This window comes from Lepus europaeus, chromosome 18 (assembly GCF_033115175.1).
Source record: "Lepus europaeus isolate LE1 chromosome 18, mLepTim1.pri, whole genome shotgun sequence".
NCBI lineage: Eukaryota > Metazoa > Chordata > Mammalia > Lagomorpha > Leporidae > Lepus > Lepus europaeus.
In genome coordinates, this window is record NC_084844.1 from 15,297,211 (window position 1) to 15,322,931 (window position 25,721).

A 25,721-nucleotide genomic window follows, 5' to 3' on the forward strand; every position below is an offset into this window, starting at 1 on the left:
ACTGAACTGAAGACAATAAACTGCCTCCAATAACTCTTTAGTACTGTTTGGCTCCTACAGCCTTTTTTGTACTCAGATACCTCCGAAAGTTATCATCAGCATGCCTTATTTTCCACCCCAAGTATATAAATTAACACTTATCCAGCATCTAAACATCTGGAAAGATCATAGAACTAGGATTAGCATATTTTCCCCTTTCTTTCAGCAGGTCTGAGATACCTGATAGTGGGGTCAGCAAGGCCTGTTGAGAAACCATACAGCCAATAAGTGCCTGGGCCTGTGGAACAGGAAGGGGAGGGCACTCCAAGAGCAGGACAAAAGCCGTCAGTCAGTGTAGATTATGATGATGGCTTTGAATGCTAACTTTTTATCCTATTTTCAATTAACAATAATATTAATTACAAAGGCCCATCATCCTCAAACTCAATGACTTTGGGTAACCCAGACTTTGCTTGTAGTCTTTTTGCTTTTTGCATCAGAAGTTCCCATCCCAGAACTCATTCCTCTCTGAGGGACCAGAAGTAGCTACTTGGTTACCTGCCAGTGGCCCTGGCGAACAGTGCTGAATAGGGGCACAGCCCCTCGGCGGTTTGGCTGGGCCACGGCTGCCCCTTGTTCCAAGAGCAGACGGCACACCTCCAGTTTGCCCCTTCCGGCTGCTGCTGTCAGGGCTGAGGGCAGAGAACAAAGACTGAGGATGAGTGGTTCTTGTCACCAGGCCTCCGTGGTAAGCATGGCAGGATATCTGTGTTTGATGGATGTAACTGCTACTTTACCTCCAAGAAGTAAGCTTTCTTTAAAAAAGATTTATTTTATTTATTTGAAAGGCACAGTTAGAGAGAGAGAGAGAGAGAGAGAGAGAGATCCTCCATCCACTGGTTCACTCCCCAAAGCCAGACCAAAGCCAGGAGCCAGGAGGTTCTTCTGGATTTCCCACATGGTGCAGGGACCAAGCACTTGGGCCATCTTCCACTGCTTTCCTAAGCACATTAGCAGGGAGCTGCATCAGAAGCAGAGCAGCTAGGACTCAAACTGGTGCCCATATGGGATGCCAGCATTGCAGGTGGCAGCTTTACCCACTATTCCACAACACCGGTCCTCAAGAATAAAGATTTAAAGCTGCCTTAAAATCTATAAAAGACATTTTAAAAGAGTTTTAAAAGATGTAAAAGCATTTTTAAAAGAAAAACAATGAGTAAAACATGTAAATGATATACTTGTGTACATCTTTTGAAAAACCATTTTTGACTGAACTCACTTGGTTTCATTTTTCCTCTCCAGACTGACTTCCCTGCTTTGCCCTTCCTCTCTTTCGTACCTCTTCTAGCTACAAATCTGTTAGTCTGTGCATGAGGGGGGGGGATCCAGAAAAAGAGGCTTTTGCAGAGATAAAGCCCTCCTTAGAATTAGCTGGGATTGGCCAGCGCCAGCTCACTAGGCTAATCCTCCGCCTGAGGCACTGGCACCCCCGGTTCTAGTCCCGGTTGGGGCGCCAGATTCTGTCCCAGTTGCTCCTCTTCCAGTCCAGCTCTCTGCTATGGCCCGGGAAGTCAGTGGAGGATGGCCCAAGTGCTTGGGCCCTGCACCCGCATGGGAGACCAGGAGGAAGCACCTGGCTCCTGCCTTTGGATCGGTGCAGCGTGCCGGCTGTGGCAGCCATTTGAAGGGTGAACCAACAGAAAAGGAAGACCTTTCTCTCTGTCTCTCTCTCTCACTGTCTAACTCTGCCTGTCCAAAAAAAAAAAAAAAAAAAAAGAATTAGCTAGGGATCAACTTCTATTCTTGGGTTCTCAAACCTAGAGAATTAAAGTCAGGAGTTATAGTCTAAGGGCCTTGGGCTAGTTTTCATTTAAAAATTTTTAAAATGTATATATTCATTTTATTTCAAAGGTGCAGGGGGAGAGAGAAAGAGGAGAAGGAGAGGGAGAGGGAGAGGGAGAGGGAGAGGGAGAGGGAGAGAGAGAGAGAGAGATCTTCCATTAGCTGGTTTACTCCCCAAATGCCCACAACAGTTAGGGCTGAGCCAGGCTGAAGCCTAGAGCCAGGAACTCCATCCAGGTCTCCCATATGGGTGGCAGGGACCCAAGTAGTTAAGTTATCACCTACTGTCATTTAGAGTGTGCATTAGCTGGAAGCTTGAATCAGAAGCACAACTGGGACTTGAACCCAGGTACTCTGATATGTTTATTTCAGAGACACACACATAGAGGGAGGAGTGGGAGGGAGAGAAAAAGAACTCCCGGATTTACTGGTTCACTCCCTAAATGCCTGCAGTGTCCAGGACTGGGCTGGGACCTGTGCCAGGAGGTAGGAATACAATCCAGGTCTCCTATATGGGCAGTAGGGACCCAATTACTTAAGCCATTATGGCTGCCCCCCAGCATTTCCATTTGCAGGGTACTGGAGTCGGAAGTCAGAGATGGGAACTGAACTCAGGCATTCTGATTTGGGATGTGGGTGTCTTAATGATTAGGCTAAATACCTTCTTTTATGCTTCATTTTAAAGAAAGAGGATAGAGAATTTATTTTCCAACTGACTTGGAAAGTTGATGTGATAAGTAATGGGTCCTTCCTTTAGTTTTATTACTTATTTCAATGACAAATCAGAAAATGGTAATATATATTTTTAAAGATTTATTTATTTGAAATGCAGGGTAGGAGAGGGAAGGTGAGAGGGAGAGGGAGAGAGGGACAGGGACAGGGGAGATAAAGAGGGGAAAGAGAGAGAGAGAGGGACAGGGACAGGGACAGGGGAGGGAAAGAGGGAAGAGGGGAGATGGAGAGGGAGAGGGGGAGAGGGAGCGGGGGAGAGGGAGGGGGGGAGAGGGGGTGAGAGAGAGAGAGAGAGGGAGAGAGAGAGAGACTGACCTTCCATCTTTCATCTACTGGTTCATCCCCCAAATGGCTGCAATGGCGGGAGCTGGGCCAGGCTGAAGCTTGGAACTCTATCTGGTACTTTGCCAGGCACATTAGCAGGGAGCTGGATTAGAGGCAGAGCAACCAGGATGCAAACTAGCACTCTGATATGGGATGCTGGCATCATGGGCAATGGCTTAATCTGCTATGATACAGTGCCGGCAGAAATGGTATTTGGTAGGTTCAGATATTTCATTTTGTAAATGTTGGAATCTAATCAGAGGAGCAACTGAAATTCAAATAAAATGTTCACTGATTTTTTTTTTTTAATTCAAGTACAAATTACAGTACTTTTGTCTTTGGGGTTTGCCAAATATATCTACAACTGAATCATATGCAAAATTAAAACCATCAGAAATTTCCACAAAGATAAATCTTCCAGGAATCTTTTACTTCCCCAGGCATAAGAAGGTCTTGTGAAGGAAAATGTAATTTTAGTAGATGTTTGCACTCTTAGTTCATCCCTATCTATGGTTTGTCTTGAATGTACGTCTTTATTTTTTTTTTAAGATTTATTTATTTATTTGAAAGTCAGAGTTACAGAGAGAGAGAGAGAGAGAGAGAGAGAGAGAGAGAGATGTACTTATTTTCAATTTTATTTTGAAACTGTTGCTATTGGCATTTGTGTTCAGCTCCTCCCAGGGCCGAGGTCTGGTCCTACTGAAGCGCAGCCATTTCTGAGCCCTGCCTGTGAGCAGAGGGGTCAGCGCTATGATTACTCTGAACCTCTCCTGCTCTTCAAGTCCACTTTGTTTCTCCATTTCCCAGATTCATATTGTAGTAGCTAAAGGCAACTTGTTAGTGTTCTCTATGGTTCAAGACCCAAGAGTAGTTTAAGAATTTGACTGGGATAGTCATTTGCTAGGAACTGGAAGCATCAGCTTTTTGGTGCATAAAACAAACCATATGGACAATTTCTAACTCCTATGTTCTGATCTCATATAAAGCACCTTATGGGCGATACAGCAAACCTCCCTATGTGTGGAGGCCAAATGCATTCTATTTCCCAAAAAGTATAGACAATATTCCAGAATTAAGCCTTTCACTGATGATACCAATTCACATAATACATTTGAATATTCACAACAGCACCCATGTGGAGAGCTACCCTGTCCACTCAACAATGATATTGCTCCAGTCGGCTCCTTTCTCCCACTCGAAAGCAGTCACATGGAAAGGAGTGTTCCATCCGGCCCTTTTCTCTGTTGTCTCATCTTTGTTGCTTAGATTATGATGTCATTTGGCAGCAACTTTCGGCTGATAGCTGGGCTCAGTCATTAACATGGTTGGCCAATTTCATCTCAGAACAACACATTTATGTAAAATGGAATCTGGGGTTTTAAAAATCCAAGCACAAGGAATGGCTTTGACTGGATTTTATATGAATCTTATCAAAAACTCTTAGAACTTTTTGAAAGAAAAGAGATTAAGGTAAAGCTAGTTCTGTAAAACAACAAACTGATTCACAAACCAAGCATAGCAGTTAGGAGCCAAATCTCTTCCTGAGAAACCAGTAACAGAATTTGCTCCCTGGCTTGTCAGCATCTGATGAGATGTAAGTGATCTTTCTCCAAAGGGAAACATCTAAGGAGTCTGAAGAGGCAGACAGGATACAGCTCAGCACTGGGGAAAGAGCCAGAATCTGCTAGGAAGGGATGCTGACAGCAAGCAGAATGCAGAGAAGCGAATGACTCTGTCTTCCACCTTGAAAGAATGCAGCACGGACAGGTCATATAAATTATTGGGGGAAGTAGCTGGGGAGACATAAACTGATCACTGCTACCCAAAGCACATTAAACATTTATGGAGCTATTTGTTAAGACACTGTCTCTAGGAACTCATGGTCAAGTAAGAAAAACAGACAGATAAATTATTATACAAATTATTATACAGTGTGGAAAGCACAAGAGAGAAGTCCATGGTCTGGAGGTAGCATGGAGAGAGGTATCTGAGAAGGGCTCCGGGAAGCAATGATACTTTGAGCTAGACACTGAGAGATTAGACAGGAGACTCAGGCATGGCAGGACTGCGGGGGCATACTCAGCAGAGACAGTACACAAAAAGGCACCGAGGTGCGAACCAGCACGTTCACTGTTACTGGAATTACTGCTAATACATATGCTTGTAGGTATGGCTGGTCCTTTTATGCTACGTTAAGGAACTTAATTCTCTAAGTAGTGAATGGAGATCAGTAACCAGGAAAGTGATTTGAACATATTATGACTTAAAAAGGTCCCTCTGACTGAAGTCTGGGAGATGAACCACAAAAGAAGAGGCTAAAGAAAGATTACATAGGAGGTGGTTGCCATAATCCAGGCAAACAATGAAGGCAGGAATTAAGGGAACATAGCCTATTTTGTGAGCTGGGACTTCTTCTGGGCCACTTCCACGGCTGGACTCCAGAGTTGCTAGAAGCTTTTAATACTGGTTCTGGTCTGCACTCACAGCACAAAGGAGAGGAGGGAGTAGCAAACCTTATTTGTGTTTCTTCCATGTTGTTCTGTGAGAAGTCTATGAAAAACCCTATTGAGTGGGAGAGGTCAGCCAGATGGTGAAAGCTGGATGTAGGAAGATGCTGAAGAATAAAGAGGTTGCAAAGGGAGGGCAAAAGCAACCAGAACACCGAGTGACCTGGTTTTAGAAAATCCAGTCTAAAATGAAATCTCAGTATTTCATTATACATTAAGAAGTATTTCATTGATTCTAACAGTAAGTTTTCCCCTTACATTTTAACATCTCTGAAATCAGGAGGCATCTTATAATTGATGTGATAAATATATCAGCTTAATTGGCAGAAATTGTTTTTAATGGAGTTTTTAACATTAGCAAACCTGTTTTTTTATTTTCATCTACTTGAAATGCAGTCTGAGAGAGAGAGAGAGAGAGAGAGAGAGAGAGAGAGAATGAGCGAGCGAGCAGAGGAGAGGAGAGAAAAGAAGGGAGGGGAGGAGAGGGGAGGAGAGGGGAAGGAAATGGAGGGAATGAGAGGGGAGGTAAAAGATCTTCCATTTGCTGCTTCATTCCCCAAATGCCTGCAATAGCCAGGGCCAGGCCAGGTAAAGTCAGGAGCCTGGAACTCCATCTGGGTCTCGTACATGGGAGGTAGGGATCCAGGCCCTTGAGCCATCATCTGTTGCCTCTCAGGAGGCATTAGCAGGAAGCTGGATCAGAAGCAGAGAAGCACAACTCAAATTGGCGCTCTGATGTGGGATGCAGGCATCCCAAGCCACAGTTTAACCTGCTGTGCCACGATGGCAGCACTAGTGAAAGGTTTTTGTTTTTGTGTTGGCAGCGGCACATAAAGTCACGGTTACACAGTTTCTTACAGTTACTGGTATCTTAGATCTGATGTAGTAAATGAAACAAGTTGTTGGAAACACTGTGACCACTATCAGAGGTAGCTGAAAGTCACTGAGCAGTTCTATGAGTACACGCAAAAACACATGCCAGGTTTTGTCACGGAGGAAACATCATAAATCAATGGGTCATTATAAACTTTGAATGATTATGTGCTGCAAATTGGAAAGGAACATACATGTGCCCAGTGAGCTCTTCTCTGCAGGCAGAAAAGCAATTCAAAACCCACCCTATACTAGCCGTGGGTCATAAGATCATTTTCACACCGCAAAGACAATGTTATATTCCAGAAATTTTTCTGAATTCAAATAATTTTTTCATAGATCTAGAAATTATATTACAAATATTTCATAACTCATGTTTAAGTACCATTTTACATTTATAATACTAAATTATTGTAGTTAAATAACCAAGTTAAATATAATTCTGATTATAGACACGAAGTTCTGATTTTTAAAATGTTGAGATATGATACATATGTATATAAATTAATATAAAAATTTGTTGTACATTTTAAAGCATGAAATACTTTTAATATCCTGAGACCATAAAGTTTTATTCTTGTAAGAGATTCGTATAGATAAAAACAAGTCTTCTATTTCGTTCACACTCTTCTTGAACATTTACAGGATTTCTTTCAAGTTCAGCACTAGAATGATTCAACACTAGGACTGTTAGTCTTGTAACTTCAGTCTTACCACTGGGCCATGACTTTTTTGTGCTGCCCTTGGTAGTTACACACCCATGGCCTTGGCAACAAGGAGTCTTTGGGAGGTATGGCAGTACCGCGTTGGGGAAGGCTGAGCTGACAGAAGTTACCCAACACGTGCCTTGCACAGCCCTAAGATGCACATACGTGTTCCAGAAATGCCGCTCCCCTTCGGCCTGTCCCCCAGCTTCCTCAGGGGAGCGGTGTCCACAGACAGCAGCTGATTCCAGCTGCACATTCTCCTTTAATCTGTCGTGGGCTCTTAAGCAGCAGCTGCCTGGCATCTGCTTTCTTTGGCTCTTACACACGGAGGGATTGTTTGCAAAGCAAATTCCCAAGCTGTGGATCATTTCACATGATTTTAAAACAGTCATGAAACCTATATAACATTTTGTCAGGGGAAGAAGCATAATTCCACAGGTCATTATTAATTTTAAATGAGTTTAAGAGGATTCTCTTATTTTTAACAATACTCTTACCCTAACCAAAATGTGTAACTTTCTTGTTTGGTAACATATTCTCCCTAAATTGGCCACCTCAATATTAGTATACTTCTACTGGCAAATATGACACATATCTGTGGTTTTTCTACCATTTTCACTGCCTTGGTTTCATAAAAATACACCAAAGGTTACTAAGGTTTCTCCAGATGATCCAGTTTAGACTTGGAGGAAAGGCAACAATCATCTTCTGCAAAGGCCACAAGGAGAGAGCTTCTGTTGGTGGGGTGTGTGAGAAGCAAACATACATAATTCTCTTTGCTGTGCTCGCTTAGGCAGCACATATACATAATTCATTTTGCTACAGACCAAGAGGAGTTGCCTGGGACTGGGTCTTACAGGTCGATATCTCCATTTTGCATCCAGATAGCAGCTTGGCTCATAATGCTTTCAGCCTACCGTGTCAGAAACCACACTACTGTAATAACACTTGGTTAACCCAGAGGTGTGGATAAAAAGGTAACCTACTGTTTTACAGCTGCAGGTGAACAGAGTTATTCTGATGAGAGAAATACTTATTCCCTAACTACTACAAAGATGCTATAAAAACAGAGAAAGGCCACAATTATTTTCGCTCTGGTTTGGAACACTGCAAGGAAAACTTTCAGTCTTTTAAAAGTATTTGGAAACGAGTAGGAGAAAAGTTTTGTTTGGAAGACGACTGCTGATGGTATGGAGACTCCAGAGGGAAAGAGGACTGAGAGGGGAACCTGACTTTTTACTTGGGTTGAATCAATCGCCAATACAAAAGTCCTAAGAAGCATGCCAAATGTAAGCCAGAGAAAATAAAAGGATATGAGATACAGAGGGTCCACAGAAACACAATACGTTCATGGGAAGAGAGCAACTGTGCATGAGCGGTACCTGTCTCTCCCCAGAGACTGTCAAAGCTGTTAATCTGGGCTCGTTCCACTTCCTCTTCATCTTTCTCTGGAAGATCAAGTAGGTAGGAGACAATCTGAAACAAGAAGGTGTGTCAGCTCAGACTTCAAGTGGAAAACTATGCTACTGACACTAGCCTGTGAGATATGGAAGACATCTCACAGATCTAAGTATCACTAAGTCTCTTGCACACACAAGGAATGAGAACTGACCTAGCAAAGCAACTCAATGCAGCCATGATGAACACCTCTCCTATCACAAGGAAACAATTCATTTACATAGTATATGACTACCAAAAATTACATATTCTGAGGCTGGTACTGTGGTACAGTGAGTTAAGCTTCCACTTACTATGCCAGCATTCCCTGTTGGAGTGCAGGTTTGAGTCCTGGCTGCTCTGCTTCTGATCCAGCTTCCTTCTAATGTGCCTGAGAAAGCAGCAAAAGATGGCCCAAGTACTTGGGCCATTTCCACCCATATGGGAGACCTGGATGGAGTTCCTATTTCCTGGCTTCAGCCTTGCCCAGACCTGTTTGTTTTAGCTATATGAGGAGTAAACCAGTTGATGGAAAAATTAGTATCTCTCTCTCTCCCCCTCCTTCCCTTTCTGTTGCTCTGCATTTCAAATAAATAAATATTTAATTTATTATATATTCCCCATATTTAAGCTAAATAGAGAATCCCTTATCCTTCCAACTTAAAGATACCAGAAAATAAATATAGAGAAAATTGAGGACCTGTATGTCTTCAGAGTAAAGCAATTATTTTCCTTTTTTCAAAAATGTAAGAGGCAGGAAGAGAGAGAGAGAGAGAGAGAGAAGTGAGAGAGAGACAGAGGGAAGAGAGAGAAGAGAAAGAAGAGAGAGAGAGAAGTAAAAGAGAGAGAGAGAGAGAGAGAGAGAGAGAGTGAGAGACAGCATGCTCCTATCCACTGCTTCACTCCCCAAAGGCTGGCAACATCCCCTGCCTAGAGCCAAAGCCAGGAGCTGGGAACTTAATCTAGGTCTTCCACATGGGTGGCAGGAACCAATCACTTGAGCCATCACCAATGCCTCCCAGGCTCTGCATAAGCAGGAAGGTGGAGTCAGGAGCAGAGCTTGCTCTTGAATCCCAGGATCTTACCCACTAAGCCAAAAGCCTGGCCCTGAAGGTTCAGTTTACTGAACAGTATGACGAGAAGTAGTTGAACAGTAGATGTCATATCAGATTTAATGTCAGTAAAATTACTGGAAAAAGAGCAAATTGGGATGCAATTTCATTCATTAAATCCTGGTTAAACTACAACCATAGGTTAGTTACAGATACAAATTTGACAAAAACCAACAAAAGTATTTCATAAAGAATACTGTGTATTTCATGGTCATTTGTAACTCATTCTTTTATCAGTAAAGTTTATAAAATTTAAGTATGTATGCACACATACCCATGCACACACACACACCTGCCCCACTCCCCTCACCGTCAGGATTGGTTAACTATTTCCTAGTGAAGTACCAATTCCATACATTTGCCACTACTATTACTGTTTGTTAATAAACAAATTAGAAAAGATACCACTTGCACAGTGTTTAATAGTCTACAAAGCACCCTTCATACCAGTCTTATAAAAAAGAATTTATTAGTTTTATTTATTTATTTAATTTTTTTTTTAATTTTTTGACAGGCAGAGTGGACAGTGAGAGAGAGAGACAGAGAGAAAGGTCTTCCTTTGCCGTTGGTTCACCCTCCAATGGCCGCCGCAGCTAGTGCACTGCGGCCAGTGCACTGCACTGATCCGATGGCAGAAGCCAGGTGCTTCTCCTGGTCTCCCATGGGGTACAGGGCCCAAGCACTTGGGCCATCCTCCACTGCACTCCCTGGCCACAGTAGAGAGCTGGCCTGGAAGAGGAGCAGCTGGGACAGAATCCGGCACCCCAGCTGGGACTAGAACCCGGTGTGCCGGCACCGCAAGGTGGAGGATTAGCCTAGTGAGCCGTAGCGCCGGCCAGTTTTATTTTACTGATGGGAAAATAAGGTTCTAAGAGATGAGGCACACTGTCTGAGGTTCTGAGGTAATGTGCAGCAAAGCTGGGAATCAAACCTGTTTCTTCTGAGCTTTTTTGTTTTTAAATTACTAATTGGTTAGAGAGGTGGGGGAAGGGGGGACAGAGAGGGAGGAGGGGTGGGAGAGAAAGAGAAAGCTCCCAGCATTGATTCACTCCCCAGATGCCCACAGTGGCTAGGATTGGGCTATCCAGGGCTGAAGCTGAGAGCTGGGAACTCAATCCAAGTCTCCCATGTGGCTGGCAGGAATCCAGTCACTTGAGCCATCATGACTTCATGGGGTCTGCATTGGCAGGAAGCAGGGGCAGGAGGCAGGTACCCAACCCTGGCACTCTAATATGGGATGCAGACATCATTTTTTTTCCTTAAAGGTTTATTTATTTATTTGGAAGACAAAGTGATGAGAAAGATCCTCCACCTAGTGATTCACTCCCCAAATGCCTGCAACAGCTGTGACTGGGCCAGGCCAAAATCAAGATCCGAGAATTCCATCTGGGTGTCCCACGTGGGTAGCAGGGACTTTAGCCATCACCTGCTGTCTCCCAAGTGCATCCGCAGGAAGCTGGCGAATTTTTTTAAACAATTCAACCAGTTTATCTTGGTTCCCTAGGCCCTTCAATCCATAGCATAGGAAAAAATCCTCCTGTTTTCTTCTTACCTCAGTGTAACCCATGCTGGCTGCAGCAATGAGGGCTTGCTGGATGGCCTGGCTTTTCTTAAACACTCCTTGCTGTTGTCCAGCCATTGTCCAGTCACATTGAATTAGAAACTTGACCACCTCCAGGTGACCTCGGAGTGCAGCATGGACCAAAGCACACTGTCCGTTCTTATCCAAGTGATCCACCTAGGGCGAGAGGACAGAGAGCGATGTGAGCTGAGACTTCAGGCAGTACTCCCAACCTAGTCACACCAGCCCACTTCAAATGCCTGGCCTACTAAGCTCATCCTTTCTCACCCCCAGGACCTAACTCCAGGCAAGTTAACATCTCAGGCTCGATCGCTCCTGAGATACAGCTCTGCTAGATGTCCCTCTAGAGAGAATTGCTTTTCTCTGGAAAAGAACGTCAGGCCTTTGTTTCACATTAACAGAAAAATAAAAAACAAAATTCTTTGCCTGAGCTTTGTTGTCCTGAGGTACATTCTCCTTTGTCCTCAAATAGTTCTTTTTATAAAGAGCAAGAATTGACTCATAGCTACATTGGCACAAAAAACTGTCTTTGAAATCATGAAAAGGGAGAAAAAATTTTGAAGTTCCAATTGTTTAATCTTCCAAAGAAGCAAAGCATATCATGAATAACTCATTTGACCACCAAGCTTTGGCAAAGCCACTTCCTCTTCCAATGGGAGCATAGAATCTCAAAGACCCGGGCAAAATGACTATAGGCACTTGGAGCTTAAAGTTTGACTAAGCTCTAATAGCAGTTTTTATAACTTACGTGTTGGCTACAAATTTATGTTGATCAATCTACTAGAAAGTCCTTGGTTACAAATATCAGTAGATGAAGCAGCTTTTTCTACTACGTATGTAGTTAGCTGACCCTGACAGCACTTGCAACAGTGAGCTCTTTCCAGCTCTCCTAGTAACTCTGGTTCCACCCAGTCATCTGCAGAACTCATGTTTACTGAAGGCCTCGTAGGTACACACAGAGTAAAAAGGTAAATAAGAGAGTGATCAGATTGTGCTCACAAGGGTTCTTTTTTTTTTTTTATAGAGATTTTATTTATTTATTTGAGAGGCAGAGTTACAAAGAGAGGGGAGAGACAGAGAGAAAGGTCTTCCATCCACTCCCCAAATGGCTGCAACAGCTGGAGCTGGGTCGATCTGAAGCCAGAAGCTTCTTCTAGGTCTCCTGCATGGGTGCAGGGGCCCAAGCACTTGGACCATCTTCCACTGCTTTCCCAGGCCATAGCAGAGAGCTGGATGGGAAGAGGAACAGCTGGGACATGAACCAGTGCCCATATGGGATGCTGGCACGGCAGGCAGAAGCTTAGCCTACTAAGCCATAGCACTGGCCCCTCTCAAGGACTCTTGAATAAGGTAGGGAAAAGGTAGATGTGAGTGATGGGACAAACGTCTGTCTTACAAAGGAATATTCAGTAAATGTCCTAGGGAAAGTAAAACTACAATAGAATTTTAGAGGAAGGAAAATTAATTCCTGGTTAGAATTAGGAAGGATTCAGAGGGAGGGCTTATCTCAACTGGATGAGATAGGAAATCGTTAACCTAATCTAGCTTTTGTAATGGTAGCAGGGAAGTTTAAGTCACAAATTTGAGAAGGTCTTTTGGGATCAGAGCATGGATATTTTTGAATGCCAGGCTAAGGCGTCTGAATTTTGATCAGTATGTAGTGAAGAGTCATTGAGAGTCTGGATGCTCAGAACTAAATTTTCAAAAACCAAGCGGATGAATAAATGAAACCATGGCTCTTGGAGAAATGATTTCAGGCCTGGGGGCTGCGGCAGCAACAGTAAAAGGCCAGTTTAGAATATCTTTTGGTAGCAGAAATCAAGGAAGTACTTAGAAAATAATGTGGACAAGTTGAAAATACACAGGAACCAACCTGAAGGAGCTCCCAATAGCCAAATCAGGGACAATTTGAGCAACAAAATGAATAATGGTAACAGAGTACAGGCCACAGAATAAAACAGCTATTCATGACTGTGCAGTGATATAATAGGTAACTGAATAAGTAAATACACTTATTCCTTATAGAATTCCAGTTAATAAGTGTCAAATGAATGATGACATAGAAAATATTAGGCAAAAATCACAATCATAATTGCTACAGCAAGAGTCAATGATAGCTCCAAAAATTAGTACACACAAATGTGATGAGAAACAAGATATCCATCTGCCTAATCACGAATCACCCTCCTAGAAGTGATTTCTTAATTACTAAGGGAAAACCAGTAACTTCAGAGTTGAGAAACTTGGAATGATCAATGTTAGCATCACCTTTAGTTAGGACATATCAGGGTGGGTGTTGGTGCATAGTGTGTTAAGCTGCCACTTAGGACGCCTGCATCTCATATTGGAATGCCTGGCTTGAATCCTGCTTACTCTGCGCCTTTTTTTTTTTTTTAAAGATTTATTTTATTTATTTGAAAGACAGAGTTACAGAGAGAGGTAGAGACAGAGAGAGGTCTTCCATCTGCTGGTTCATTCCCCAGATGGCCGCAATGGCCAGAGCCGTGCCGACCCGAAGCCAGGAGCCAGGACCTTCTTCCAGGTCTCCCACATGGGTGCAGGGGCCCAAGGCCTTGGGCCATCTTCTACTGCTCCCCCAGGCCATAGCAGAGAGCTGGATCAGAAGAGGAGCAGTCGGACTAGAACCGGCACCTATATGGGATACTGGCACTTCAGGGCAGGGCTTTAAACTGCTGTACCACAGTGCCAGCCCCACTCTGCGCTTCTGATCTGGCCGCCTCCTAACATACCTGGGAGGCAGCAGATGACAGTCCAAGTACTTGGGTTTCTGCCACTCACATGGGAGACCTGGTTAGAATCTGTGGCTCCTGGCTTTGGCCTGGCCTAGTCCTGGCTGCTGTGGGCATTTGGGGAGCTAATCAGCAGATAGAAGATCTCTCCCGTTCTCTGCGTCTCTCCCTCTCTGTCACTCCAGCTTTCAAAACAAATAAATAAATTTTTGTAAATGACATATTGTATCATGTACCGCAAGTGCTATATTTTATTTATTTATTTATTTGTTTATTTTTTTGACAGGCAAAGTGGACAGTGAGAGAGAGACAGAGAGAAAGGTCTTCCTTTTCTGTTGGTTCATCCCCCAATGGCCACTGCGGCCAGCGCACTGTGCTGATCCGAAGCCAGGAGCCAGGTGCTTCCCCTGGTTTCCCATGCAGGTGCAGGGCCCAAGGATTTGGGCCATCCTCCACTGCCTTCCCGGACCACAGCAGAGAGCTGGACTGGAAGAGGGGCAACCGGGACAGAATCCAGCGCCCCGACCTAGAACCTGGGGTGCTGGCGCCACAGGCGGAGGATTAGCCTATTGAGCCATGGTGCCGGCCTATATTTTATTTCTTTTTAAAAATATTTTTATTTAGTTGATTGGCAGAGGGACAGAAATAGAGATTCAGAGATAGACAAAAAGATCTTCCATCTGCTAGCTCACTCCCCAAATGTCTGCAATACTTGGGGCTGGGCAAGGCTGAAACTAGGATTTGGGAAAGGGTCCTGGGGACCCAGGCACTTGAGTCATCATTGCTGCCTCCCAGGTGTGCGTTAGCAGGAAGCTGGAATTAGAAACAGAGCTGGGACTCAAACCCAGGTACTCTGAAATGGGATGTGGTTGTCCCAGGTGTTTTTTTTAACTGCTGTACCAAATGTCCATCTCTTGTTTTATTACATTTTTAAAAAGTTTATTTGAGAGGCAGAGATACACACACATAGCTCCCATCTGTTGATTCATTTCCAAATGCCCACAGTGGCTTGGGGCTGGGCTGGGGCTGGAGCCAGAAACTTGGAACGCAATTTGGTCTCCTAGATGTGTGGCAGGAGTCCAGTTACTTGAGCTATTATGGCTGCATCCCAGTGTCTGCATTTGCAGGAGGCTTAAGTCAGGAGCCAGAGTTGGCTGAGCATCAAACCCAGGCACTTTGATATGGGAAGTATAGACTAAATGCTCGCCCAGAGTCTAGTATGCAACATCACTTACATGATATTCCTGATAAAAATTCATCAACTCAATCTAGTCATGAGAATCAATCAGCCATATTAAATACTGGTTAGTGTTCTTCAAACTTGTTAAGATCATAAAAACAAAGGCAGGCTGAAAAACTCTCATAGATTAGAGGAGCCTAAGAAGACACAGTAAGTATGTGTAATGTGGTATTCTGAGTTGGTTTATGTAATGAAAATGGAAAAAGTACATTAGTAGGACAACTGCAGTAAGCTCTGTAGATCAGTTCACAGTATTATAATCATGGTGACTGTTTGGTTTGCATTAGGATGCCTGCATACTGTATCACAGTACCTGGGTTCAAGTCTTAGCTCTGGCTTCTGACTCTAGTTTCTTGCTGCTCTGGGAACAGTAGTTGATGACTTCAGGAGTTGGGTCCCTGCCACACATGTGGGAGATCTGGGTTGAATTCCTGACTACTGGCTTTGGCCTGGGCCAGCCTTGGTGGTTGCAGGCATTTGGGGAGTGAACTAGTGGATGAGGCTCTCTGTCTCTCAAATTAAAAAGAAAAGATATTATATTAGCACTTATTTTCTGGTTTTTATTATTGGGCCATGGTTACTTATGCTGGTAATACTAGGGGAACCTGGATGGGGGGTAAACAAGTATGAAAACTATCTGTACTATTTTTGTAATGTTTTGAAAGTCTAAAATTGTTTCAAAATAAGAGGTTTAAAAATTTAAGGGACTGGTGTATGACAGATAAGAACAGAATCTGAGAAAACGGTTTGTTACATAAGAAGATACCACGAATGATTCAGGAGAATGGTGGCAGCTGTGATGGAGACAAAGGACTAGCTAATCAAATTATTTTGAGGATGAAATTGAAACGATTTGGTTACATAAATAATGAGCTTGGAAGAGCAAAGGAGAGGAAGGTATCACAGATTTCTTAGTTTTAAGAAAAATGGGGGTTACATTAGCAGATCTGAAAAAGCCAGGAAGAGGAGGCAGTTACAGAGGACGAGGAGGGACCAGAGGCACCCGAGCATAACTGTGAGAGGCAGTTAGGAATGTGAAACCCGGGCCTTCAGGAATCAGCAGCCTGGAGCTCACGATCACCCAACTGACCTGACAGAACTGGAACCCAGCTGTATTTCACTGCAAAGCTGATGATGTCAACGGGAATAGAGAAGACCAGAGGATGAAATCTTAGTGAACAGACACAGCAGGAGAAGGAAAAGAGGGGGAGAAAATCTTAAAAGTTCAACCTGACCAACACTATAGGGTAAGAGGGGTGGGAAAGAGAAAAAGCTGCCTTTATCTGGTGACTGCAAGTTACTAATGACTTCTGGGTAGCTCATCTGAATGCTGAAAGGCTGGGGTATTTTCTTCTTATTTAAGGGTGCTATATATTAGGCATTGTATGACATTAAAAGATATGTTTTCTGGCCGGCGCCGTGGCTTAACAGGCTAATCCTCTGCCTTGCGGTGCCGGCACACCGGGTTCTAGTCCCGGCTGGGGCGCCGGATTCTATCCCGGTTGCCCCTCTTCCAGGCCAGCGCTCTGCTATGGCCCGGGAAGGCAGTGGAGGATGGCCCAAGTCCTTTGGCCCTGCACCCGCATGAGAGACCAGGAGAAGCACCCGGCTCCTGCCTTCGGATCAGCACGATGCGCCGGCCACAGCGGCCATTGGAGGGTGAACCAACGGCAAAAAGGAAGACCTTTCTCTCTGTCTTTCTCTCTTTCTCTCACTATCCACTCTACCTGTAAAAAAAAAAAAAAAAAAAAAAAAAAGAGATGTTTTCTAAAATGGCTTTTCTCTTCTCATCTGTACACTGACTCTATGAATTCTTTTTTGTAGAGGAAGAATGTGAGATGGAGAGGCTGTCATGTACAAGACCTCAGATAAGGCAAGTGTGGACCCAGTTGTGGATGTGACCCCACTGTTTGACTGCAAAGCTTATGACTTTACTGACTGGCTCCTTTCTCACTCTTGGCAGTCAGCCTGCACACGTCTAAGGAGTGGGAAGGAAGCAGACAGCTACTAGGGATGACTCAGAACAGGGGGATGTGAAATGGAAGAGAGGGTACACAGCCTCTTGTTAACAGGAGAGAAGAAAGTTTCATTTTTAGGTTGGGAGACATTCATAGTTTTGTTTTTTTTTTTTTTAAAGATTTATTAATTTTATTTGAAAGAGTTACAGAGAGGCAGAGGTAAAAGCAGAGAGAGAGAGAGGTCTTCTATCCTCTGGTTCACTCCCCAAATGGCTGGAGCTACGCCAATCTGAAGCCAGGAGCCAGGAGCTTCTTCTGAATCTCTCATGCGGGTGCAGGGGCCCCAGGACTTGGGCCATCTTCTACTGCTTTCCCAGGCCATAGCAGAGAGCTGAATCAGAAGTGGAGCAGCTGGGACTTGAAATGGCACCCATATGGGAGGCTTGCACCATAGGCAGTAGCTTTACCCGCTATGACACAGTGATTCTCCCCCGCCCATTCATAATAGATTTGTAGAAACCAAGAAAAAATGTATTGTGGATTTAGAAAAACATGTATTAACATGTGATAGAAAGAGGAACATACTGCGATCAAGAGTACAGGTGTAGGCAAGTGTTTTGGAAAGGAAGGGATATACTCCTTTGAGGCAGAAGGGAAGAAGGGGAGTTAGGTAAGGACTGGCAATTCTAAGAGAGACATACTGAGATGAACTCAATCTCAGTATTGTAGGAGGGTGAAAGAGGTGTGATAGGATTTTGAGAAACACACAGTGACAAACATATCTGTTTGGGGAAAGCAATGGAAGATGAATAAAATAATGGCTTGGCAGCATAAGGGCTGGGCTTCAGGAAAAACCTCGCCGAGATCTGAATTCACTAGGTCCCAGCTATCTTTCTGTTTCTAGAGGAATTAATGCCAATGAATGGAATGTGATGTAGATGAGCCATCACTGTGTCACATTCAACATCGAAGACTCTGGGATTTCACTGAGAGTCCCTGGGCTCAACTCCCAAAGCAATCTCATGGGTCCAGCTTCCTTTCCTTTTTGAGGACTGAACCAAAATACCACGAGGCCATGGTGTTCCCACTTCTTCCTCCTCCTCTAGAAAAGAGTTTCTTCTGAGCTCAGGAAAGAATTTCTCGGTCGTTAGGTAGGGAGCTTTTTGCTGATGAATGCAGTTTCCTAACTGCCTCTCAGGGGCCTGAGAGCTGTCCAGAGGCACTGCTGACAGGCAGCAGCAAGCTGGCAAACACTGGATGTGTGCCACGACAGCCTCCCCTCTGATCTGCTGCCCGATGTACTCCACCTGGATGCACGAGGTGACAAAATGAGAAAGACTGCACATTGGGAAGGAAGCGGCGGTGGGCAACCGTTACCTTGGCCCGTTTCTTGCACAGCAGCACCACGATGCTCAGGAACCCGGCTGCCGCAGCATAGCCCAGAGGAGTCAGTCCACTTTCAGAAGAGGCGTCCACATTGGCCCCAAACTCCAGCAGCAGGGCTACCATTTCTGTGTAACCAAGATGAGACTGGACACACAGAATTGGAGCATTATTTAAAACCTCTGTCCGGTAGTTAATATTGGCACCTCCCAGAATCAGTAGTCGGCTAACCTAGAAATATGTAAACAAAACAGAATTAATAATCAGACAAGCAGCAGTTACTTCCTTCTAGTTATCTTTTATTAAATCATCTGAGACCCTACAATAGTGCCTAGTAGCATTCAGTAAGTACTTTATTTTGTATTTTTCACTTGTTCCTATAATTCCTTGCCTTTGGAAAGGCAATGTAAAATATTTCCTTTCTATAAACTGCTCAGGAGCAAGAGCAAATGTCACTCGTACTGTAGTGTCGAACAGTTTCTAGTAGGTGAACTCTTGTCTGAAAAGCCCCTACCAGTAAAAGCTCTCTTAGATCAATTTACTCTTTAGAACCAGCAGGACCCTCTTTGTCAGAGTCGGCTCATAGAAGGTAGAAGGACAACACAGTTAGTCTTTGATTCACAGAATAAGATGTAACAATTCAAAATATATTAAATTATCAGTAAAAGGCTAGTCAGTGAGAGGCAGCATAGAGCAAGTCAAAGATCAACTAAATAGCGACTTCTATTTCTATTTGTTCCACAGTCAATTCTTTAACTTATTTGTAATTTTTTGGTTTACTTTGATATTTGGAGTGTAGAGATTTCGTAAAGACGCCAATGCCATGGAAAGACCTTCTGTGCTGTAGGAGATCCAGAGACCTTGGAGGATGGAGGATGATACACCAACTTTTTTACTCAAACCCTGAAAAAGAAATAGAGACGATGAAATCACTAGCCCAGCTAAAAAGCACCATCAGGCGTTAGTGGCCTCTAGGCTTCTGTACTAAGGAATGAAAGTAGAATCTAACTTCCATAGTGTCCATGCCCAGAGATGCTCATCCACTGAAGGAACAGAGACTAGTCTTGTAGGAACAACCTAACTTAGGGGGTTTCTGTCTCAGAATTCCCAGCAACAACTGCTTAACATCTCTCTTTTGTGTGGACCTGATGTAATTTGTTTTTCTATATCCTACGACTTTTAGAGAAAATTTGGATGTTCCCAGAATGCTGAGTTGTAATTTTTGCTTAAGAGGACTTGAGTGGACTTCCCCTTTTGTTAATGGTAGATCTAGGCAATTTTTTAAAAAGATTTATTTATTTATTTGAAAGGCAGAGTTACAGAGAGGGAGGGAGGGACAGGGGGACAGGGAAAGAGAGAGGAAAAGAGAGAGAGAGAGAGAGAGAGAGAGAGAAAGAGAGATGATCTTCCATCCACTGGTTCACTCCCCAAGTGGCCGAGAGAGAGAGAGAGAGAGAGAGAGAGAGAGGGAGACGATCTTCCATCCACTGGTTCACTCCCCAAGTGGTCGCAACAGCTGGAGCTGGGCCGATTGGAAGCCAGGAGCCAGGAGCTTCTTCTGGGTCTCCCACACAGGTGCGGAGGCCCAAAGACTTGGGCCATCTTCTACTGCTTCCCCAGGCCATAGCAGAGAGCTGGATGGGAAGTAGAGCCGCCAGGACTTGAACTGGCTTCCATATGGGATGGTGGCACTGCAGGCGGTGGTTTTACTCTCTACACCACAGTGCCAGCCCCGATCTAGGCAATTTGAACAACATTCTTGCTAAGGACAATGAAGAATAGCCATACAAAATTTTAAAAACACCCCCTTAAAAATATGGGAGGATAAGAAGCTAGAGAAGAATTACTGAGGGAGGTCTGGATAGACTGGAGCCCAGGAGATCCACCTGGAGCTGCTTTTCCCTGTGTGTGTTTGTCAAAGCAGAGTTACCTACAAGTACCTCTGACATCCAGGGAGACAGGAATTAGAGCATAGGACCCAGCTAATCAAGGGAGGAGGTGTTCCCTGGTGAACTTCCTCACTGTGGTATGGGACCCTATCTCCTACAAAGGACTTGATCCCAGGAACAAAGGTGAAGTAGAAATAGGCAGGCTCTCACATGTACTGCAACAGAATTTAAATGATCTCAGTCCTTGCATTGAAAATTAATCAATTTTTAAAAAAATCATGTAGGATCTCTGCCATTAATGTGCTGTACACTGTGATTTAATGCTATAACTAGTACTCCAACAGTATTTTTCACTTTGTGTTGCTATGGGAGGGCAAACTGTTGAAATCTTTACTTAATATAAACTAAACTGATTTTCTGTATATAAAGAGAATTGAAAATGAATCTTGATGTGAATGGAAGGGGAGAGGGAGTGGGAAAGGGGAGGGTTGTGGGTGGGAGGGAAGTTATTGGGGGGGAAGCCATTGTAATACATAAGCTGTACTTTGGAAATTTATATTCATTAAATAAGAGCTTTAATAAAAAAAAAGGAAAATGGAATAAGGTGATCATCAACTACTAAGTAAACAAATTCTATCCAAGGTAAGATAATATAATCCTAGCTTTAAATTACTCACAAATGCAAAGACCAGAACAAAATAAAATATATTTTGGCACACAAGTAATGAAATATCAATGAAAACTGGGACAAATAATAGAAGAGGGGTGGGAGTTGTTGCAAAGTGGGTTAAGTAGCTGCTTAGGCCGTCTGTATCCCATATTGGCTACTTTGCACTTCCTATTCCGTTTCAAGTTAATGTGCTTGGAAGGCAGAGCATGGTGCCCCAAATACTTGGGTTTCCGATGCTCATGTGGGAGTCCTGGATGGAGTTCCTGGCTCCTGGCTTTTTTATTTTATTTTATTTTATTTTTATTTTTGACAGGCAGAGTGGACAGTGAGAGAGAGAGAGACAGAGAGAAAGGTCTTCCTTTGCCGTTGGTTCACCCTCCAATGGCCACCGTGGCCGTCGCGCTGCGGCCGGCGCACCGCGCTGTTCCGATGGCAGGAGCCAGGTGCTTCTCCTGGTCTCCCATGGGGTGCAGGGCCCAAGCACTTGGGCCATCCTCCACTGCACTCCCTGGCCACAGCAGAGAGCTGGCCTGGAAGAGGGGCAACCGGGACAGGATCGGTGCCCCGACCGGGACTAGAACCTGGTGTGCCGGCGCCGCAAGGCGGAGGATTAGCCTGTTGAGCCACAGCGCCGGCCTGGCTCCTGGCTTTGGCTTGGCCCAGCTCTGACTGTTGAGAGCATTTGGGGAACCAAACCAGCAGGTGGAAGATCTCTCTCTCTCTCTCCTTCCTTCCTTCCCTGTCACTCTTTCAAACAAGCAATTCTTAAAAACAAACAAAAAATAGCAGAAATCAACTCTCAAGGCTCCATATCTTGAGACATAGACTTTGAAATAACTATGTTTACTGTGTTCAAGAAACCAAGACAAGATTGAGAATTTTGATAGAAAAAACTGGAAACCATGAAAAAGTGACAATGAAATTAAAAAAATATAATAACCATAATTTTTGGGAGTAATGCTTAGAGGACTCAATGGACACATTTAACAGTATAGCATTCCACCATATGGCTGACTCATATATCCTTAATTCTTATTCTACTGTTGAATATTTAGATTATTTCAATTTTAATAAAAAAGCAGCTTCTCTTTTATTTTAAACAGCATCTCTTATTTTAAAAAGCAGCTCTCTTTTTCTTTAAATAAATAAAATCTAACAATTAGAGTAGAAGCTCGCTTCATGTCTGTTCCTTATCCCAACCTCTGCTCTCCCCAGAGATAATCTCTGTCCTATATGTAGTTAACATATATGTAGCTCTGAGGCATCTCAGCCCCTCTTCTAAGCATTTTATACAGAATAATAAATTAAATTGGGGCCAGAGCTGTGCCTTAGTGGCATCCCTGTGGGAGCCCTTTTGGATTCTGGCTGCTCCACTTCTGATCCAGCTCTCTGTTAATGGCCTGGGAAAGCAGCAGAGGATGGCCCAGCTCCTTGGGCTCCTGTACCTGCGTGGGAAACCCAGAGGAGGCTCCTGGCTCTGATTTGGCTCAGTTCCAGCCATTGTGGCCATTTAGGGAGTCAACCAGCAGATGGAAGACCTTTCTCTCTGTGTCTCTCCCTCTCTAACACTTTCAAATAAATACATAAATAAATCTTTTTTTTTTAAAGAATTATTTTAAAAAATAAAGAATAAATCCTCACAACCATCATGAGACAAATGCTATTTCCTCCATTTTAAAGGTTAGCAGGCACAGTAAGATAAAATAACTCGCTTAAAGTCATTATTATCAAGAAGATTATGGCAAAAACTAACTTTTGGGCTTCTCCATTGAATTTCACTAAAGTAAGTTATTTACAGATATATCAGTGACTCACTTGCAAATCAATTACCACTGTTCTTATCTGACCAGTCCACAGGGCCCTGTTTGGTCACAGCACAAGGATACTGATAAATAGTGCCTTCACCATAGAAAAGGGTTGACAAACTATGGCCTGAGGCCATATCTGGCCTTCCACCTGTTTTTGTAAATCAAATTTTATTGGAATACAGTGACACCCATGCATTTCTGTATTGTTTCCAGCTGCGTGTACATTACAACAACACAGTTATATGGCTGCAAGATTTTATGACCCCTTACATAAAGTTTGTCAACCACTGCTACGGAGGATACTACGAAAGTCTGAAGTGACAGGGTGACGTTACCACATGGAATTCATGCTTGTTATTAAATCTTATTTTCAGGAAAAAGGTCATCACTCCTAATTATGATCAAAGAACCTTGTATTACATATGTATCTAGTATTTTGCATTTTATAATGTACTTTTCTCTGTTGCCCTACCTCTCAAATAAGTAAATAAACCTTAAAAGAAAAGAGACTGAGAAGTGACTTAAAATGGGCCTGGGGTTTAATTTCTAGGCTGACAGATATGTTTCAGCAGTGATGACAGTTGCACAATCATAAATATACTTGGGGCCGGTGCTGTGGTGTAGTAGGTAAAGCTGCTGCCTGCAGTGCTGGCATCCCATATGGGTGCCGGCTCGAGTCCTAGCTGCTCCACTTCTGATCCAGCTCTGTGCTATGGCCTGGGAAAGCAGTAGAACATGGCCCAAGTCCTTGGGCCCCTGCACCCGCGTGGGAGACCTCGAAGAAACTCCTGGCTCCTGGCTTTAGATTGGCGTAACTCCAGCCGTTGTGGCCAACTGGGGAGTGAACCAGCGGATGGAAGATCTCTCTCTCTCTCTTTCTCTCTCTGCCTCTCCTCTCTGTGTAACTCTGACTTTCAAATAAATAAATAAATCTTTAAAAAAATCATAAATATACTCAAGATCATTGACATGTATATGCTTAAAATGAGTGAATTTTATAGTGTATAAGAAATATGTCAATAAATTTGTAGAAAACAAAAGTGAAAACTCTCCAAATATCCAGAATTGTAGACTCTCAACTTCTCATATGTTCATATGTTAAAAATGATTCAATTTTCCATGAATAAAGATAAATAAATGAATTTTTAAATTAATTGGAAATAAGTATAAACTGGACTATATGTCACTACAATTAGAAGTTCTAAGTGGAACTGCTCACAACCCTGACGTCTGTCTCTTCACGACCCTTAGCTGGCGAGGACTGAGAACTCAGCAGTCTGGAAGCAGTTAATGCCATCCACAGGCTGCATTTAAAGGACTCAGTAAACTCCAGCAACAGGAAAACCCTAGTCCAAGTCTTCATTCTTCAGCCTGCAGTCAGGTCACCAGCCTACGTTGTGTGCCAGAGTACTTCTGGCCTTAATCACACACGGAGCCAGTCTCGTCTCAGGCAATGGTGCTGTCTGCATCAACATAAGATAAAACTGTGCTAAATGACAGGAGTGTACAGTCTAAATGCAGGTCTCCACAAATTGGATAAAGGCAGCTGGTCAAATGATGTTTATGTGGCATTTATTTCATGTGATGTTTATTTAATGGGACAGCAAAGGCAGGTACCACCTTCATCTTTGCATCTGATCCTATGCAGATGGTGATATTAAAAGATTAATACTTAAGCTATCTTTTTAAAATCTAACTGGAAATAAGGATCTTAGACTTCATGGAAGTGGCAGATACTTCTCAATCTGCTTGAAATCAGAATGAGATATGTTGCTTATTAGTTTGTTTCCACGCTGTTCCAACAGGTCATTGGGTAAGGTCATTTTTGGTAAAATGATCTGTCATACAAGACAGCCATGATTTAAATAAGGGACTTGTCACTGTGGATTTCACTTCTGTCTATGTGATCAACAGGCTTCTCTGGCTATTTTGGGAAGACTTTGCTAGGCTCTTGGAGGTGCTCCTGATGCCATCATTCTCTTTGAAGATAACTGCTTTATTATTTTTTATTTTTAACAAGTTTTATTTTAATTATTTGAAAGATAGAGTGACAGAGAGAGAGGGAAAGTCAGAGAGATCTTCCATCCAGTGGTTCAATCCCCAGACGATTACGTTGGCCAGGGCCGTGCCATGTGAGTGGCAGGGGCCCAACACCTTCTGCTGCTTTCCCAGGCATATTAGTGAGGAGCTGGATCAGAGGTAAAGCAGCTGGGACTTAAAAGAGTGCTCTGATATGGGATGCCAGTATCACAGACAGTGGCTTAACCTGCTGCTCCACACCCCCAGCCCGAATTGCTTTAACAGCATCCCATGGGGAAGTCTGACCCAGAGAACTATTTAAGATATTTCTATGTCCCAATTCTTAAGCAAGAAAAAAACTCTTGAAGAGATTATAGGGACTGAAACTATAAGACACAATTGTAAACTATGGGCTAGAAAAGTCAGAAAAATACTTACTTACTCTGTTTTTGTGTGTTAATCCAAACCTACTATCTGGACTAAATTCATTAAGATTAGGGATTGTATGATTTTTGTTTGTATCCCTACTATCTAATATGATGTCTCAGAGAGCACTGAATAAATGAATAATAAATGCACAGATTAATTACATGGCCTCCTCTGGGTCCTCCATTTCAGTCTTTTGAAGGTTGAGAAAGGGAAGTTAAAAATTTTAAAACCATTGGGATTACAATTTGAAGAGGTCTGGAGAAGCAGCTTCAAGGAAGGCTAGTGTTAGTTCCAGATAAACAGTTTTGAAAATCATGGCACCAGGAATATTAAAATCTTCACTAAAACAATTATAAGAAAATGAAAAGAGTAAATGCTTTCAGTGATTTTTTTTTTTTTAAGAAACTGTAAAAACCTGCAGTTGATTATTACAATATGGCGGCCTTCAGGAGCTAACAGGTCATATGTGGAGCACATATA

The 25,721-nt window shown here is 43.2% G+C and overlaps 1 protein-coding gene across 15 annotated transcripts in view; it reads right to left on the reverse strand.

The window, feature by feature from the left end:
• The window catches only part of TANC2 (tetratricopeptide repeat, ankyrin repeat and coiled-coil containing 2), a 449,007-nt gene that overhangs the window by 21,526 nt on the left and 401,760 nt on the right, over window positions 1-25,721 (reverse strand). For all 15 annotated transcript variants that reach the window (XR_009868432.1, XR_009868431.1, XR_009868430.1 and 12 more), the window contains 5 exons: window positions 19,207-19,329; window positions 18,421-18,657; window positions 11,066-11,251; window positions 8,347-8,440; window positions 538-671 (listed from right to left, as the gene is read on the reverse strand). Coding sequence is in view for 12 of the 15 variants with exons in the window: in XM_062215498.1 (XP_062071482.1) it covers window positions 538-671; window positions 8,347-8,440; window positions 11,066-11,251; window positions 18,421-18,657; window positions 19,207-19,329 (774 nt within the window). In the remaining 3 variants the exon portion in view is untranslated. The remainder of the gene's footprint in view (window positions 1-537; window positions 672-8,346; window positions 8,441-11,065; window positions 11,252-18,420; window positions 18,658-19,206; window positions 19,330-25,721) is intronic.